The sequence below is a fragment of the Pundamilia nyererei genome, unplaced genomic scaffold, assembly GCF_000239375.1.
Source record: "Pundamilia nyererei isolate P.nyererei 1_Seehausen unplaced genomic scaffold, PunNye1.0 scaffold00312, whole genome shotgun sequence".
NCBI classification, from domain to species: Eukaryota; Metazoa; Chordata; class Actinopteri; order Cichliformes; family Cichlidae; genus Pundamilia; species Pundamilia nyererei.
The window spans coordinates 266,202-283,554 of record NW_005187713.1 but is presented as its reverse complement, the minus strand read 5'-3'; the positions used below and the strand labels follow the sequence as shown (position 1 = coordinate 283,554).

Below are 17,353 nucleotides of genomic sequence, written 5' to 3'. Positions count from 1 at the left end.
TTTGTGTTCTCCATTCTTTAAGCACCGGTTTGAGCACCGTTTAAGCACCGGCACCGTTTCAAAAGTACCGATTTGGCACCGGTATCGGATAAAACCTAAACGATACCCATCCCTAGTGCTATCCATACAAACCCAACTGCAAAAACAACTCAAAATTTGGCAAATTTCATTTTATTCATAGAATATATAAAAACATTTTAAATGTTTAAAATGATCAAAACATATTAGCTCATTTTGAATTCGATTACAGCAACACGTCTCAAAAAAGCTGGGACACCGCCATGTTTACCACAATGTAAACCGAGCTGCTGGAATCGTGGGAGAGGAACATTGTCCTATACTTGTCTACTGGAGGATTCTAGCTGCTCAACAATCCTCGGGTTTCTTTGTTGTGTTTTTCATTTCATGATGCTCCAAATGTTTTCAGTTGGTGAAACGTCTGGACTGCAGGCAAGGCTCTTCAGCACCCTTGTACTACAATGGCACACTATCTTTATAGATGCAGTTTGCTGCGCTATGCAAGGCCATCCCTGAAAAAGAAGTAGTCCGGATAGGAGCATGTGTTGTTCTGAAACCTGTACAAAGGCTTTTTTCCCCGCTAATACTGACTATAGACATTTCTGTGCATTTACAGAAGCTGTCTGTTTTGTAATTACATGACAGTACAGGCAATGGCCTACACATTTTACACTGTTATTTCCTACAATTTAAGAAACAGATGTCTTTCATTTACTACAACAGCATGTGGACAGAGATAAACTGTTGAAACTGCACTTCTTTTACTTGTATTAAGAAGAAGAATATGTAGTTAAACCCGATTAAACTTCTTTTGCTGGCAAAAGGGAATGTGTTTGACATCCCTGCCATAGAAGATGGCAGCCTTTCTGGATCATGTTCACATATGGCTTCTTCTTTCGATAAAAGCGCTTTAACGTACATTTGCAGACGGTGATTTCCATGACAGACCAGAAGATGACAGCCATTCAATATGGATTTTTTATATTCTGACTCTCTAAAAGGCTCTTTTTATATCCAATCGTGTGACTGACCAGTAGGTAATCAACCTAATTAGTTGTAAATGTTCTGCCAGCTGTTTCTTTTCAGAACCAATTACTTTTACTTTTTGTTGACCCTGTCTCTGTGACCCTTTTTGAGGTGCTGCTGCAATCAAATTCAAAATGATGTCATATTTTCATGAAATAGTAAAATTTCTGTGTTCTACTATGAATAAAATAAAGCTTTAGGAGGTCATAGCATTCTGTTTTTATTTACGTTTTACACAGCCAACATTTTCAGAATTGGGTTTGTACATCACACTGTCTTTGTCTACACAACCCTTGTATATTTCCCTGAAGACGTGCACTGGGATGAAGTTGTGCGCACTAGTGAAATCTACCTGGGAGAGGAGGGGTGGGGCTGTGCTCTCAAAAGGAGGATAAAGCGATGAGAGCGCCCCCTGCACGCAGTCCTCCATTGCCTCTGAACCCTGTGAGAGATAAAGAAAGGGTTAAAAAAAAGGGTTTAATTCATCACCGGACACTGAATCAACTGTAATATCCGTTTGTGTTGAACAGCCGGCTCGTGTCTGTTTTTGCTGACGCCCACACGTACACATAAATATACACACATGGTTGGCTCTGAGCTTCCTGCTGTACGGCCTCCAGAGTGTCAAGCATTTCCTCCGAGGCCCAGTAAATGTAGAAACCCCCCAAAACAAAGGTGACTTCACTTCAGTGTGTTAACTCCCTAATACTTAGCTGCACACACACACATTATAGCACTGGGCAGGTCAGTGAGTTGGAGCATGGAGCACATAACATACTTGGTGTTTACTTTTGTTGACATGGTAACCTGTAAACCGCCCCCCTCTCCAACTTCTCTTTTTCACTCTCTACTTTTACATTTCCTCACTAATCCTCCAGCAGCTTCTCTTCCTATTTTATTTTATTTTTTACATCATCTCTATTTTTTTTAACCCAACTTTCTTTCTTTCACCTCCCGCCGATTCTCTGAATGTCATCTGACAACAATTACATTGAGATTCTCTGCAACAGCCCGCATAGCGTGTTGAATATCTGCAAAAACCAAAGCAATAGACAGAAAGCAATAAGTTAAAAAAAAGGCTGAGGAGGGGAGAACAGAGTGTGTGGAAAAAAAGTGGAGAGCGAGAGAGAGAGCCAGGAATGAATGAGCTGGTGGTGTTGTGGGGGCTTTTATGGAAGAAGACCTAGGTTGAACTGTATTTCAGTATTATTTTTTGGGCTTGTTTTTGTGTGCAGAGGAGAGCTGAGGTTTAGCCACAAAGGAGGACAGAATGAGTCGTACAAGAAGGATACCATTTGAAATGTACCTCTTACACAACTTTTTGACTGAAATGCTCTCACAAAATGAAGCAATCAGTTTAAGAAAGATGAAAATATAAAGTCATATCTTATTTGCAACTGTTTTCGATCCAGATCTTGAGAAAAATAGTTGTACTATTAACTAAAAGCAACAAGGAAAAGAAATGGTGTGGAAAGTGATTACTGTATCCTGCTTTTCAAATGCTGAAAATGAAAAACAAAGTGCATGTGAGATGGTCACAACAAGTCAACAGTATAACTGGGTGGAGTGCTGTTCTGCTGAGGTTATTCAGGGCTGCTCTGGACAGATGTTCGGTTCTGTTTCCTAACTAGTCTTTTGGCTAGAAAGATCATTTCAGTCTGTTTAGTTGAACCCCTGTACAGAGTGGGTGAAAAACTCGACTCTGAAAACCAGAGAGAAGTCAGACACAGACTGCATACGAACATGGCTGTAGTCACCGCGATGTCATGCATGTTGGTGTTTTGAAACTGGATATGACAATCGAGGGGTACACGTGACTGTTAAAATTAGGAATGCTGCAAGTTTATATAATAGCGTGTGGTACTTTGGGCTGCTCCTACTCCATTTCCCTGGGGGTCGCCACAGCGGATGGATAGCATGTTTGACTTGGCACAGATTTTGCACCAGATGCCCTTCCTGACACAATCTTCCCATTTATCTGGGCTTGGGACCAGCACTAGGAGTACACCAACTCGTGACTCCCTCAGTTTGTGTCTCCTAATGGTCTCAAACCAAGGAACAAATGTTAACCATACCACGGAGCCCTGTCAGCTGGGAGGTACACCCATCCTCAATTGTACAATTGAACAATATAATGTTCACTTTATAAAATGAACATTTATTGCTGTAAAAAGACTTAGAATTGGCACAGAAGCCCCCCCACCGTAGGGTCTTCACCTATGGACCGGTCTTTAAGATGTCGCGGATAAATACAACAAAATAAAATGATACGACCAAGACAAAAACTGTGGCATTTGGTAAATATAATGATCAACGTGAATTCTCTGTGAAATTGTGTAACTTTATTAGCAGCGCCCTCCTGAAATGCGCCAACAACACTGAGAGTAACATCCTCCTCTCTGCCCCTTAATGCTCTCTGGTCGCTATAGTAATGCATAAATATTTCTTTTAAAATAACACACAACTACACACGGGAAAAGACACAGGGAAACAGAGTTAACGATAAAAGAAAAAAGAAACCCTGAAAACCATAAATTTTACACCCGAGCCTCAACTCTCGTGGTCCGGTACCAAACGATGGATTGGTACTGGGCCGTTGCTTGGCGGTTGGGGGCCGCTGATATAAAGCACCTTGAGGTGACTGCAGTTGTGATTCTGCACAATTTAAGTAAAAAGGAGTTAAAAATGGGGGAAAAAGTGCTGTTTTGCTGTAGATGTATTTATAGTGAAACCTCTTTATGCAACCAGAGGCCAGTAGAAAAAAGAAAAGCAGGTTTAAGGCACAGCTGTGCTGGCTTTACTTTTTCAAAACACAGCTTAGATTTCCATGGGCAGAGCGCTCCGAGGACATGTTTGTTCACTGGTTTTCTTTGAATGAAACCACTAAATCACCAACAGACTGTCATTTTATTATTTAGTTTCAAGAAAAGAAAATCTTAGTAGACTCAAATGATATTTTCAGTCTTATTTGACTCAAAAAATGGAAAAAAGTGTCAGGTTATTAGAATTTCAAACTTTTTAGGCAAGTTAATGCAAGTCAAATAGTCTGTTTTATTACCTTAAACAACACTGAAGAATACACTCACCGGTACCAGGTACCCTTGTTCAAGCTTTTTATTTTATTTTATATTCAATTCAATTTATTTTCTTTATATAGCACCAAATCTCTACAGTCACCTCAAGGCATTTTATATTGTAAGACAAAGAACGCATAAAATATCTAATCAGCATAACCACATGGGTGTAATTAAATGCATTTAGACATGTAGACAAGGTTCGCGATGGCCTGCTTAAGCTCAAACCAAATGTAAGAATGGTGGCTTTAAATGTGGTCTGAGTATTTCAGAAACTGGACAATTTTCCCACACAACCATGTCTCTGGTTTACAGAGAATGATTTGAAAAAAGAGAAAATATCCAGTGTGCAGCAGTTCTCTGGTTGAAGAATACCTTATTAATGCCAGAGGTCAGAGGGGAATAGCCTGACAGATAGGAATGCAACAGTAACTCAAATAACTATTTGTTTCAACAAAGTATGCGGAAGAGCATCTCTGAACACAGTAACAGAAGACCACGCCGGGTGCCATTTCTATCAGCAAAGAACAAGAAACTGAAGCTACAGATCACACAAGCTCACCAAAAATGGTCTGAAGAGGCTACACATGCTACTTCGACATTCAGGTGGTAGGCACAGTGGTGTATAATAGTGTGTGGCACATTTTGGGCCACTTTGAAACAACATTTAAAAGTAGTGCTGTCATCGTTAAAATGATGTTAACGCCATAACCGTATTAACGTGGCAAATCTCACGCAGATCACCACACTAACATGTTGACGCCATGCAGCCGCACGCACGGGGTGATCTGCGGTAACTCGGAGATTTGCCACGTTAATATGGTTATGGCGTTAACATCCTTTTAACGGGATTAATGATGACAGCACTATTTAAAAGCCACATCGTGCATCGCCGTTCATGACCTCAGTGGACCCATCTTCTGACGGCTGCTTCCAGCAGAATTACACAGCGTGTCACAAACCTCAAATTTTCTCGAACAGGTTTCTTGAGCATGATTGATGTTGATGTGACCACTTTACCTGCACTTTTTCAATGTTAAAATAAATAAATTATAAAAAAATAATTTATTAATTGCAAAAAACACGGTATGAGCAATTGTGTGCAGGATTTGTGCTGCCAAAACTGTCTTTGTATAACACAGGGTGTGTATTAGTTTATTCACGATGGTCAACTGTGGACTGTACTATTTTACAGAGCATGCTATAGTAGGTGTAACAGTAGTAAAAAAAATAAAGGTTCAGACAGCCTTCTGGCTCACTGACAGAACATATTGAGTCTAGTAAAAGCACAGCAGGTGGTTCTGAGGATTGCAAGGCAACCCAGCAGTAACTTCCTCTTAACTGAAGCCCTTTTCAAACATCCCCACTAGACAATTCAACAAAACACTGAATTAAAGCAAAAACTAAAAGATGTCAGCTGAAAATCTTAAATGTTTTAATTCTTTTTTGTGTGCTTCCTGTAAGACACAAACATTTCAGTATCATTAGACTCACTGTAAATATTAGCCAGTAAGTGTGCTTAGTCTTTTCTTTGCAAAGCTTTTGTGCTTTGAAGACTCTAAAAGACGCAAATAGGAACAACTTAGCTATTTCAGTCCATCTGGTGCAATAGAGGCCTTTGGGGGACTTCTGCCAGATGAATCATTCACAGTGTGCATGCACCACTCATACTCTTTATTTAAATGTTGCTAAAAAAAAGACATATGAGCATCATATTACCTATTTGGGCATTAACTGATATTTAGTGGACAACGTGAATTCACTAGCTGACTTTGTGGCCGACTAGCTAGCCTACAATAATATTTAGTTTGAATGTGCCATGTGCAATTGTATACCACCAGCAACTTTTTTATTTATTTTTTTATTTTTTTAAACAGGCTTGAATCTCTTTGTGTTCACAGGCCTGTGCAGACAGCCTTCAACAGGATATACCACTGTTAACATCCACAGAATGGAATTTCTGTCTGGAAGCACAATTATTAAAAATGCACAGTGGAAATGATGTCTAACAGAGGCAGGAAAAGAGCAGCGCTGCTTTTCCACTAAACTGAAAAAGTCCTCGTTAAAAAAAAAAATCAATACTGCTTATTTTCCAGTAGAATCACTGAAATGATGAGTGTTTCTGGGTAAAAGGTGAACACTCTTCTTTTTAACTTTAACTCTTTTGGTACACACAAAGCAAAGCAACAAGGATACATTCGGTAAATCTGATTTGTTGCTGGAATCCAAGACAGTAGAAGACATTCATGTTAAACCTGCTGCCTCTGCTTTGAGGGACTTTAGCTATAATCCAATTACTCTTCAATTGGACAGACACTGACCTTGAAATACAGGTCTTATTTTATAAAATGCTACGTTTTCAACAAATGCAGTCAACTTGCTGATAACTGTGCCCATGGCAAGTTATTACCAAACAAAGGAAACCAAAAATTGATGGAAAACAGAAAATGAAAATAGCTTTCATTTCAGAAGAGCATGAGTGGTCGTGCATATATTTGAACATGTACTGTATGTGCAGAAGGATTTTTGTGAGTCAGTTTTTTGAGGCTATATCGAATAATGACTGCACTGTAAAGCCTGATGAATGCTATATATCCACCAATACTTGTGTTCATAAAGCACTACACTCACCAGCCATTTGGTACATGTTGCCAGTAGTGGGTTGGATCGTTTCCGCCTTCCTCTGAAGCTACATCTTTGTGGCAAACATTCCCCAGAGTATCCCAGAAAATACCCCCCACACTATTACCCCATGACATTGTGTGAATTTTAGAATTAGTTGCCTTTTTGTAGCTAATTTAAGTGATAACTAATGCGGTCTACTGCTGCTGTTCAGAGATGCTCTTCTGCATGCTGCATTTTTAACAAGCGGGTATTTGAGTTACTGTTGCTTTTCTATCAGCCTGGCTATTCTCCACTGACCTCTGGCATCAACATGTCCATTTCACCCAAAGAACTGCCCTCAGTGGATATTTTCTCTTTTTGGACCATCCTGTGTAAACCCCAGAGAGGCTTGTGTGGAAAAATCTGCAGTTTCTGAAATACTCAGACCAAGTCACTTTCAAAGTCATTTAAATCACCTTTCTTCCTCATTCTGATACTTGGATTGAACTTCAGTAGATTGTCATGCTCATGTCTCCAAAATGCTGCCATTTGATTGGCTGATCAAAGTTAACGAGCAGTTGAACAGCTGTACCTAATAAAGTGGCTGTGGAAATAGGAAATATGTAAGAGTGCTGAAAAAAAACTGAGGTTTGATAAATTACGAATGGCAATGTAGCGTATGCAGTTGGGAGAAAAAGCACTACAAAAATGGTCGTGACCAGTCAGGGAATTTGTCTTTTTTTGTCAAAAACCAGCTTGTTTTGTGTTATTTCAAAATGCTTTCACTTGATGAACAGCAACCACAAACACAAGTACCCCGTCTTCTAACTACAACTTACAAAATGATGGGTGACATATTGCTCATTTTTTTTTGGTATTTAGAGTCTGACATGGTTGAGTCATTTATAAAATCGTGTGCTTTTTCAAGGCAGGACAGTCTGTTTAGTGTGCATCTGTATCCTCATGTTTGTACGGTAAAAAGTGGACACTGTACAAAATTGGGGTCTGTCATTCTTGAGTCAGACTTCCTGTCTTTCTCTCCCGTACGGCAACTTGTCTTCCACACCGATGACTGGCAAAGAGAGAACAATGGAGATATGCAGGAAGGGGTGTAGAAAAACGAGTGAGAACTCAAAAAAATAAGCCTGAGAGAGAAAAATAAGAGCCTGAGAAGTGGTTTTGGAGCTTATGACTGAGCGAGTTGAGAAACAGACTGAAAGAGAGACATTGAGAAGACCAGACAGATTTGCAGTGAGTGGGGGTTCAGACAGAAAGTGAGGGAAAAAAAGAGAACAAAAAAAGGAGGCTGACCAGTGGGAGAGATCGATGGCAAACAAGAGCAGCAGCAACCATGATAGAAACCAGATGTACATGAAGGACAGAGAAAGAGAGGAAGACGATAGAACAGGGAGGGGGCTTCGGTGAATGGAGGAGAGATAGAAAGTGACATGATTAGGAAGAAAACAGGAGAAAGATGCTGACAGGGAAAGAATGAGGAAAAAGAAAAAGTGAAGCGAAGCCAGCAAGGGAAAAAAGGCAGACAGACAAAAGGAGGATGAAGGGGGAAAGGGGGAAAGGGGGGAGGCCCAACATTGATTTGCTTTCTTAAATAAGCCTGTACAGCCAGATCTGATCTGACCTACTGTAGGTCAATCGGCTTCCAGGGATTTCTTATGGTTTGTTCTAGACTATTTAAGTGCTGAAGGAGTGTGAGCTGTTCTGAATTCATTAACTGCAACATAAAAAATCACAAATATAAATGATTAGAATGGGAGTTTCATACATTTTTTTAAATCATTAGACTTCCAGGAATGTAGAGAATCCCAGAGTTAACAGCTTATGAGCATAGTAATACTCCTGTGGAAAAAAACCCTGCTTTTCATGCCTCTCCTCATTTTTGTATATGTTTGAGAAGTCTGCGCAGATGTCTGCTGAACGAGGGCCAGGGGTTAGCACAAAGTTTGTTGAACTATGACTCTAGCCATCTCTGCAGGCACATGGGGTCACAGCTGACCAGTCTTTGAACTGAAAGATGGACAGAAAACTAATTGGCTGTCTTTTGTTTCTGAATTAACAAATTATATTTCACAAATTAGCCAACATTTCAGGGATGTACGCATGTATCAGTCAAACAAATGTCCATCCATTTTCTGCTGCTTATCTGGGTTCGAGCCACTGGGCAGCAGTATGAGCAGATAAGCCCAGACTTCCATCACCCTAGCCATCTCTTCTAGGTCATCCAGGCGGACACCCAGTCCTTCCAAAACCCGTCGAGACACATTTTCCAGTGAGTCCTGGGTCTGCCCCAGGACCTGCCCTGGTAGGAATCGCTGGAATACCTTACCTAGGAGGCATACAGGTGTCCTGATCAGATGCCTGAAGGAAGGAAATTTTGAAGGAAACTAATTTCCGCCGCTTGTATCTGTGATCCCATTCTGTCACTATCCAGAGCCTGTGACTTTAGGTGATGGTAGGAACAAAGCCTGGCTGGTAAACTTTCATGCTCAGCTCTTTCTTCACCAGGGTCTCCCATGGCAAAGTGGAGGGGCCAGACAAGAAAGACCCAGACAACCCTATCACTTCACTATATCTCTAATAACTAAGAGATCTTAATGATCTAATCAATTACAGATCTAATAAACTAGAGATCTAGCGAACCCTTGTGGGGCAGGGTTACTGGGCCCTCACCCTGTGGTAGAGCATCAGGGGAGAGTATTTGGTGGCTTCGCTTTATCCGTAAGAAGCAACATTGATCCATCCCTCTGTGCACCCACCATCCACTGGAGGGCTGTAGGGGTTCGGCTCTTTGGGGATTGGCCTAATTTGTGAATGATTGTAGGCTCTGCCATTTGAACTACAGCCACCCAAAAGCAAATGCATTGATATCAACAATGACTATCATCATTTAAAAATCACATGCTAAATGATTCATAGCTGCATGGACTGTGAATTTTCTCGAGCATAGTCATTTACTCTGAACAAGTTCAGCACTGTTGTTAAGGTGGAAGCAGCACAGCAGTGCCAGCAGAGTGGGAGTGGTAAATACTATGTTGTCTAATGGTGAATGCTCTACACATAAGGGATCAGAATGATGCGACCTTGAAATGAAACCGAAATGGGTTTTTTTCGGTTTCATTTCAAGGTGGCATCATTCTGATCCCATATGCACAAGGGTCCTTTTTTACCCAGTGCAACAGAATGGCAGCTCACCAGCTTAACTGCCCCTCCACTGATGTACAAACAGTGCTTTGTTATCATTTATTAACACTTAGTATAAGAGTGAAAATGAAAGGATGTCAAATGATTTGGCAACTACTTTGTTTTAAATTCAGACTAAGAGCAAAATTAGATTAAAAAATGTGACACAAACTCTTATTAAGTTAAAAATAGCTAGCTAGATATTATAGTAACAGCAATTTTTTGTTATTGGGAAAGTCTATAAATATATCGGCACTATTCTAATCCTTGGTAAACTGTGATGTCAGCCATGAACACTTTGGGGGATAATAAATGTTCAAAAAAAGAAACCTGTTAACATAAACACCCGTTTACCTCTTTTTTTTCTTTCTTTCCACGTCCACATCAAAAATGCTAATCTGAGTTTCATTAGCAGCTAAACACCCGTTTGGTTACCACCTAGTTAACATTTTGTCTGCCATTTGGTGCAGAAAGCATGCAGTGGGTTTTATTGGAGCATTCTGGTGTGGCTCTGGGTCCAAAAACAGAAACAGTGAGCTGGACGTTTCTAAAATGCTCACTACAAGAAAACTGCAGACTTTTTAAGCCTTGTGCTCTATGTTCTTTGGTCTAATATTAATACATATTTAAGCAAAAGACCACCATTTTTATCATTTATATTATCGCGGAAAAAGCTAGATTGGTGATTATCAAGTTGGATAAAATGTCCAATAAAAATGGCCCAAACAGCAAGCTGCTGAGCTGAAAAGTAGCCATCCTCGGTCTGTATGCACTTTACGTGTCAGAAACTCTGAACAATCACAGGAAACTTTGTTTGCTGTGATTGACAACATGATTCTGTCCTGTCTGGCTCTTTCTAGTGCAGTTATCTCCACTGAACTGGCACCGCAAGCATGTTTAAACAAACACAGAAAATGGTTTGCTATAGCTTTCATAATACTGTACACATTTTTCTTTTTTTCCTTTTTTTTGATGGATTGCCTTGCCAAACTCAAGGACTGGTACATCCCATTAGTTTCAAAATCAGAGATTTCTGGGCAGAGGGAATGGAATTTTCACAAGGGAGCCCTGCTGTATGTGTTTGAGTGTGTGTCACTTTGTGTTTGCTGATTTATGTTAGCGCTTATGTACATGTGTTTGTTAGCAGCCTTGTTTGCCCCTGAATGGGAATGCACACTCATTGTCCACCTTGTTAGGTATTCAACTGCTGGTCAGCGTAAATATTTTTAATCAGCCAAGCAAATGGTAGAAACTGACTTTGACAAGATGGAGTTTTAAAGTTTAGACTGAGCATCAGAATTGGGGAGAAAGGTGATTTAAGTATTTGAATGTTGATGTCAGACAGGTTGGTCAGAGTATTTTAGAAACTGCTGATGTACTGTTATTTTCCCACACAGCCTCTACAGAGAACAGTCTGAAAAAGAGAAAATATCCAGTCAGTTCTCTGGGTGAAAATGTTTATGTCAGAAGTCAGATGAAAATGGCCAGAATTCTTCAAACTGTAACAGTAACTCAAATAACTACTCATTACAACCACAGTATGCAGAAGAGCATCTCTTCAGCAGCAGAAGATTACGCCAGAAGCTACACCATGTCGAAAAGCTCAAAGCATCTCAAACTGGTTTCATGAACATGAAAGTAAGTTCACTGTACTCAAATGGACTCCAGTCAGACACAGTCAGTCAGACAGATCGCAATCCAGTAGAGCATCTTTGCGATGTGGTGGAATGGCAGCCACATCATGGAAGTGCAGCCAGCAAATCTGCAGCAACCATGTGATGCCGTCATGTCAACACGGACCAAACTCTGTAAGGAATGTTTCCAGCAACTTGTTGCACCAATTTAGAATTAAGGCAATTCTGGAAGCAAAAACGGCTCCAACCCAGTGCTACAAAGATGCAGCTGATAGAGTATCCAGTGAGTGTCCATTCACAATCACGTTTTTGGTGGGCTGTTTGTTGCATAAACTCTTATGAGCACAGTACTGTGGGAAAAGTTTGATTTCTCTCCACGTAACGCTTTACTGTGACTCTGTGTTTTTGTGTGTACATCTGTTACTGTTTTCCATTCTAAACTGTCCCAACTGGGGATCGAGGAGAACAAAACTGCACAGCACATGTTCGTCCTTCCCCGAGGTCCATGCCATCCCTTGTTCCTCCTTTCTCTGCTCCCTCCCCCTTTTCCCCTCTCTCCAGCTTTTTCTCCCAGGTCCAGTGTGGAAAATGCAGCATCACTGAAACCACCAGCGCTGCTCTCCAAGTCTCCTAAAAATAAAAAAAAGTAACCCTACCCTTCTCCTTTATTCTCTTCCTTCCCTGCACAGCTCTCCCATTTTTTTCTGCTCTCTCTCTTCCTCTCCCTGCCAAACTGCTCCACCCAACTCGCAGAAGTTGAAATACAGTCACAGACTTTCTTTGTTAACTTGGTATCCTCTTGATTTAACTTCTCATCAGACACATTTGCATGTGTTTGCCATCTCCCAGTCTGTCTGCCTCTGTATGTCACTGATCAGACCATAAGTGGGAGGAGATGGTTAGTCAAACTCCCAAGAGATGCAACAGAGGACTCTTTTCACTTTAGAGGCAGTCCCTTACTCCCTCCGCAAGTCGGCCACAAAAATCACCAACGTCACACATTTTAAATCGTATCATTTTGATTTAGAGCCATTGGGATCCTTACAGGCTCCAAGCTGAGCGTTGTAACTGCTGACTAAACATCTTCTCAAGTCAAGAGCAAGCCTTTGTCAGAGATGAATGAGGGATCCTTCTTCTTGTTCAGTTTAAAATGCACATGTGTGATCATCTATGCACTAGTCATGCATTCAAGAGTTAAAACAAGATCATTTATATCCATGGCCATAAAAGTTACACAAACACATTGTGACAATGACGACTGGTCAATACCAGTAAAGATTTCTACACAAACCCCCCCCCCCAAAAAACAGGGGACTTACCATGACTTCAGTCAGGAATTCCTACGTAGTCTTCAGGTCCTTTCCTGAATTCATTTCCTCTGCGCATTCTCCGCAAAACTTTCTCTTTGTCTCAGTTACAATAATCAAGCTGCAACTCCTTTACTTTATAGGTTCGTGTCCCCTTCAAAGCTCGCCTTCTGTAAGATTTCGGCGCTTGAGGAGCAGCTCTCCTCCCCTCTCTTTCCCTTCCACTTCCACACTGTCTCGCTGTATTTCCCAGCCTGGGAATGTCCGAGCTGCACTGCTTCCCCCACCCCTCCTCTCTCCTGCCCGGCAGTCCCACGCACCCCACACCTCCCTCTCCTCTTCCTCCTCTCACCTAACAAGAGAACTACAGTCCCTCTCTCTCCTCTCAAACTTTCCATTTCCCCCCAGTGGTAACTTAAATGAATGCACAATGAAAAACTGTTACCCCACCCAGCCACCAGAAACCTCTGATGTTTTATTGTGAGCTTCTATTCTAAGGGTAGATAAGCTAAGTGAGTCTGTGTGCAATCAAATGTAATCTCATGGAAAGTGTGGGCTTCTCATTGAAAACACTCAGATATTAAATGGAAGCATATGCACATGTTCAGTGCATCACTGAGGGGAGAAATCCCACCCAGCTGCCCTCCCCTTGACACATAAGCAAATGCCAGTGCAATTTGATAAGTGAGTCAACAAATAATGAAAATTCCCAGGTAGCACACTGGCAGCTGAACCAAGTGGGCTCAGTTTAGGGCCCATCCTATGTACAGTTCAAACTTTTAGGGGGGCTCAGCTCCCAGTCAATGTAGGTGTTTCACATTTGCAAACCTCAATTCATTTGGATAAACTTTACAATGCTACCTTCAGAAGCAAACTAATTAGTCAGATGGCCTATTGCAATGTCCAAGAATAATTCAGAGTGAATAATCAGGGATTTCAATACAATCCACCCGTTTTAAGGTGGAGCCTTTAATTATCAAACCCGAGGCAAAGGCTCAGAAGTTAAAGAAGTATTTGTGGAAAAGTGGATACGATGAGAAACATGCACAACATTATTTCAGTCTCTTAACCACAAACCCCATGATATACAACAGCATTATTCAAGTACTGACACTGGAAAATCTCCCTGCCACTTCACAGACTTGCACACGAAGTAAAGTGGCAATAGAGTTGTTTTTAAATGAATAAAAAACCCTCCGTCTATGCACACTCAGCACAGAGCATCATGTAGCACATTTTCACGAGTGGAGAATACATTTGTAGCTCCTCTTCCTCTGTCTCTTCCTCACATCCCCCGTGAGGCCTTGTTTGTTGTTGGTACTTCTGTTCAGCTAACATGTCGTTAATTTCAGACACTTTGCAGCATCTATTTTTTAGTCTTTAGTCTTTTCTCTCAGCTTTCTACCTCCAGCTTTTCACTACTTCCACCTAACTTTTTCTACAAGCTGAGAAGGTGTGGGAGGAACCGGTTTGCATTAAGAGATTTGATTGGGCAATCCAGTGTCAGTAATGAAAATGAACCAATAGGCTGCTGTACAGCCGGTGCACATTGGCCCACAGGGGAAAGGCCCCGTATGGCAGATAAGCAGCCCTGCTGTAGACCAAACATTACCCACGTGGGCCCAGCCTACAGTACTTTGATAACCGAATAAGAGTTTAATTCAAATCATGCTGCATCTAAATTTAAAGTTCTCCCTAATACGAATCTCTCTATATAAACTTCTTGACTCAGAGTCATTCAGAACAAATAATGCTGGATATATAAACTACTATTGACCAGCTGGTGATTAATTAAGCCTATAAATCATAATGGGGGTTATTTTTTCCCCCAAGTTTATTCACTTTGAGGATGAGCAGAATGAGCTAAATTTAAAGTCAGCTTTGTTTAAGGTTTGGATCACATTTTAGCTTTGAGATGACTCACAGTTTCTCATATGTTTTTACTGGATCTTTTCACTGAAAAAAGCACCGCACTGGTGGTTTTTACTGTGCTTAATTTAACCGTAAGGGTTTGTGTTATGGATCGAGGAGGAACGATCTCAACCACTGCATCAGCGCCCCCCTGTGTTGTGTGTATGATATTGCAATTATGGAAAACCAGACAACGATGAGGAGCAAAGCGACACTGTACTGCCAAAGTATTCTCTCATGTGCCTTCACATGCACATGAACTTGAGTGACATCCCATTTTTAATCCATATTGTTTAATGTGAACATTTAATATTTGCAGCTAAAACAGCACCAACTCTTCTGGAGAGGCTTTCCACCAGGTTACAAGTGTGTTTATGGGAATTTTAGATCATTCGAGCACGTTTGTGAGGTCAGACATGGATGTCGGGATGAAAAGTCCTGGCTGTGCTCTGATTAATCCCAAAGTTGCTTTCTTTTTTCTTTTTTTTAAGGCTTTCAAGTGTTCCACACCAAACTCACTCATCCATGTCTTTATGGACCGTTTCTTGCCCACTGCTGTGCAGTCATGTTGGAACAGCAGGGGGCCATCCTCAAACTGTTCTCACAAAGTTGGCTGGATGAAATTGTCCAAAATTGTCTTGGGATGCTGAATCATTAAGAGTTCCTTTCAAACTAAAGGGCCGAGCCCAACTCCTTAAAAACAACCCCACACGTTGGTGACCTCTGTGCTCTACATGCCTCAGCAACTGCTGACTCCGCTCTGTGATTTTACGTGTCCTACTACTTCATGGCTGAGTTGCTGTTGTTCCCAGTTGCTTCCTCATTGTTATAATACCAATAACAGCTGACTGTGGAATAATTAGTAGCAAGAAAATTCCACATCTGAGCTTCTAAGAGCGATGCCGTTCTTTCACAGATGTTTGTAGAAACAGTCTGCATTTTGTACACCTGTGACCATTAAAGCAATTGGAACACCTGAATTCAATAATTTAGTAATTCTTCAAACTAAAACTAAACTGAAATCTAAAACTGGATGTGAAAAAACTTGTTAGCCTATGAAAATAAATATAAATGAAACTAGACATTAAAAAGAGAAAAGAAAAACTAACTGGACTAGAAAACTAAAATAAAAACAGTGAGGAGATATTTTTAGTCTTTTTAATAACACACGTAATTGTGTTATGTGTGCAGGCCAGAAAGACTTTAATGATCTATAGATAAAATAATATTAATACTAATTATAATACTAATAACGATAATGATAATGATAACAATAGTAGCAATAATATAATGCACTACAAATTAGAGGAGTGTCATTTCAAAGGAGTGACTGAGCTTACACCTGGCAGAGACACCAGGCAAGCAGGACAGGCAGAACCAGTTCAGGCCATTTTCAAACGTTGGGTGTGTTCGTCGTCACTCAGTTTATGTTACACACTTGTCAACACATATTACTCACCTGTTCCTTTTAAGCTACATGGCTGTGCCACACCTAAAGTAATGCTAGATACATCCATCCATCCATCCATCGTCATCCGCTTTGTCCGGGGTCGGGTCGCGGGGGCAGCAGCCTAACCTTTTGATTTGCGTTTACATTTCTTTCTATGTGCAACTGTTTCAAAGCATGCCCTTTTAGAACTGGATCATATAAAACAACAACAGCAGAAATATTTAGACCATGACATTTTGCCTTATTCTGCCTCTGTGCATCACTACAAAAACATTTCAGAACAGACAGTTGGGATGTAACTGACCTGCACGCTTTCAGTTCAAATTCAACAAAAATCCTGATTTAATTGTTTGGGAATCACAGCCAGATTCCATTTGGTGCAGAAACATCCTACAGAACCTTCCACGGAATAATTTACACCATTACAGCAATGAAAGGCATCAAATTAAAACCTTGTTTAGTCTTAAAAACATGCATTTCAGTATACACAATACACACAATAATTCATTGAAAACCACTCGCTTCCTCTTAGGGATCCTAGGACGGAGCAAAATATATAAACACAATGCTTATCATAGCCTATGAAGTTTAACCTGTTGTACTCAAGGAGTTATTTATCATCTATGGGATGAGTTGTATTTGCAACTTAAAGCATGTATTAACTTTGTCATTACACTAACTTACACTAACTTTGTCATTGGTAGATGTATATTTTTTAGCTAAGAGGACAAAAAAATCTATTTATTTATGAAGGACATAGCAGTACACAGAAAATCCTGGTTTTCCCCCAGGATATAAATGCAGCATGAGTTCGTGGATGTGTGGTTTGAAAGTCTCAAACGTCGCTCATACCACAGTGAAGAAAAAACCACCAGCACAGTGCAATTTAAGCATTTAACATAAGATAGCCTTTTATTTCACTATTTACAAAGACTTTACAATGTAGAACTCAGTTCGTTGTAGGGTGAAGAGGAGACAAGCAGAGGGCCGAGGTGGCATCCGGCTGGAGGTTAAGATCCGATCCAATCCCCGCACAACAACTTCTTTAAACAAGTCAATAAGCCGTCTTCACCTGTCTCAAGAGCCAACTCACACACACACACACACACACACACACACACACACACACAC

At 40.7% G+C, this 17,353-nt stretch overlaps 1 protein-coding gene across 2 annotated transcripts in view; it reads right to left on the bottom strand.

Annotated features, from left to right (window-relative positions):
- arhgef40 (Rho guanine nucleotide exchange factor (GEF) 40) overlaps window positions 1-13,140 on the bottom strand; it is a 52,882-nt gene extending 39,742 nt beyond the window's left edge. Inside the window, exons 1-2 of one of the 2 annotated variants that reach the window (XM_005751453.1) lie at window positions 12,874-13,140; window positions 1,397-1,486 (exon numbers count right to left, since the gene is read on the bottom strand). In XM_005751453.1, coding sequence (XP_005751510.1) covers window positions 1,397-1,486; window positions 12,874-12,876 — 93 coding nt within the window. In that variant the 5' untranslated portion in view covers window positions 12,877-13,140. Of the gene's footprint in view, window positions 1-1,396; window positions 1,487-7,040; window positions 7,091-12,873 lie in introns of those variants that run through there. The other variant, XM_005751452.1, reaches the window with a different exon arrangement.
- Window positions 13,141-17,353: the final 4,213 nt, after the last annotated feature.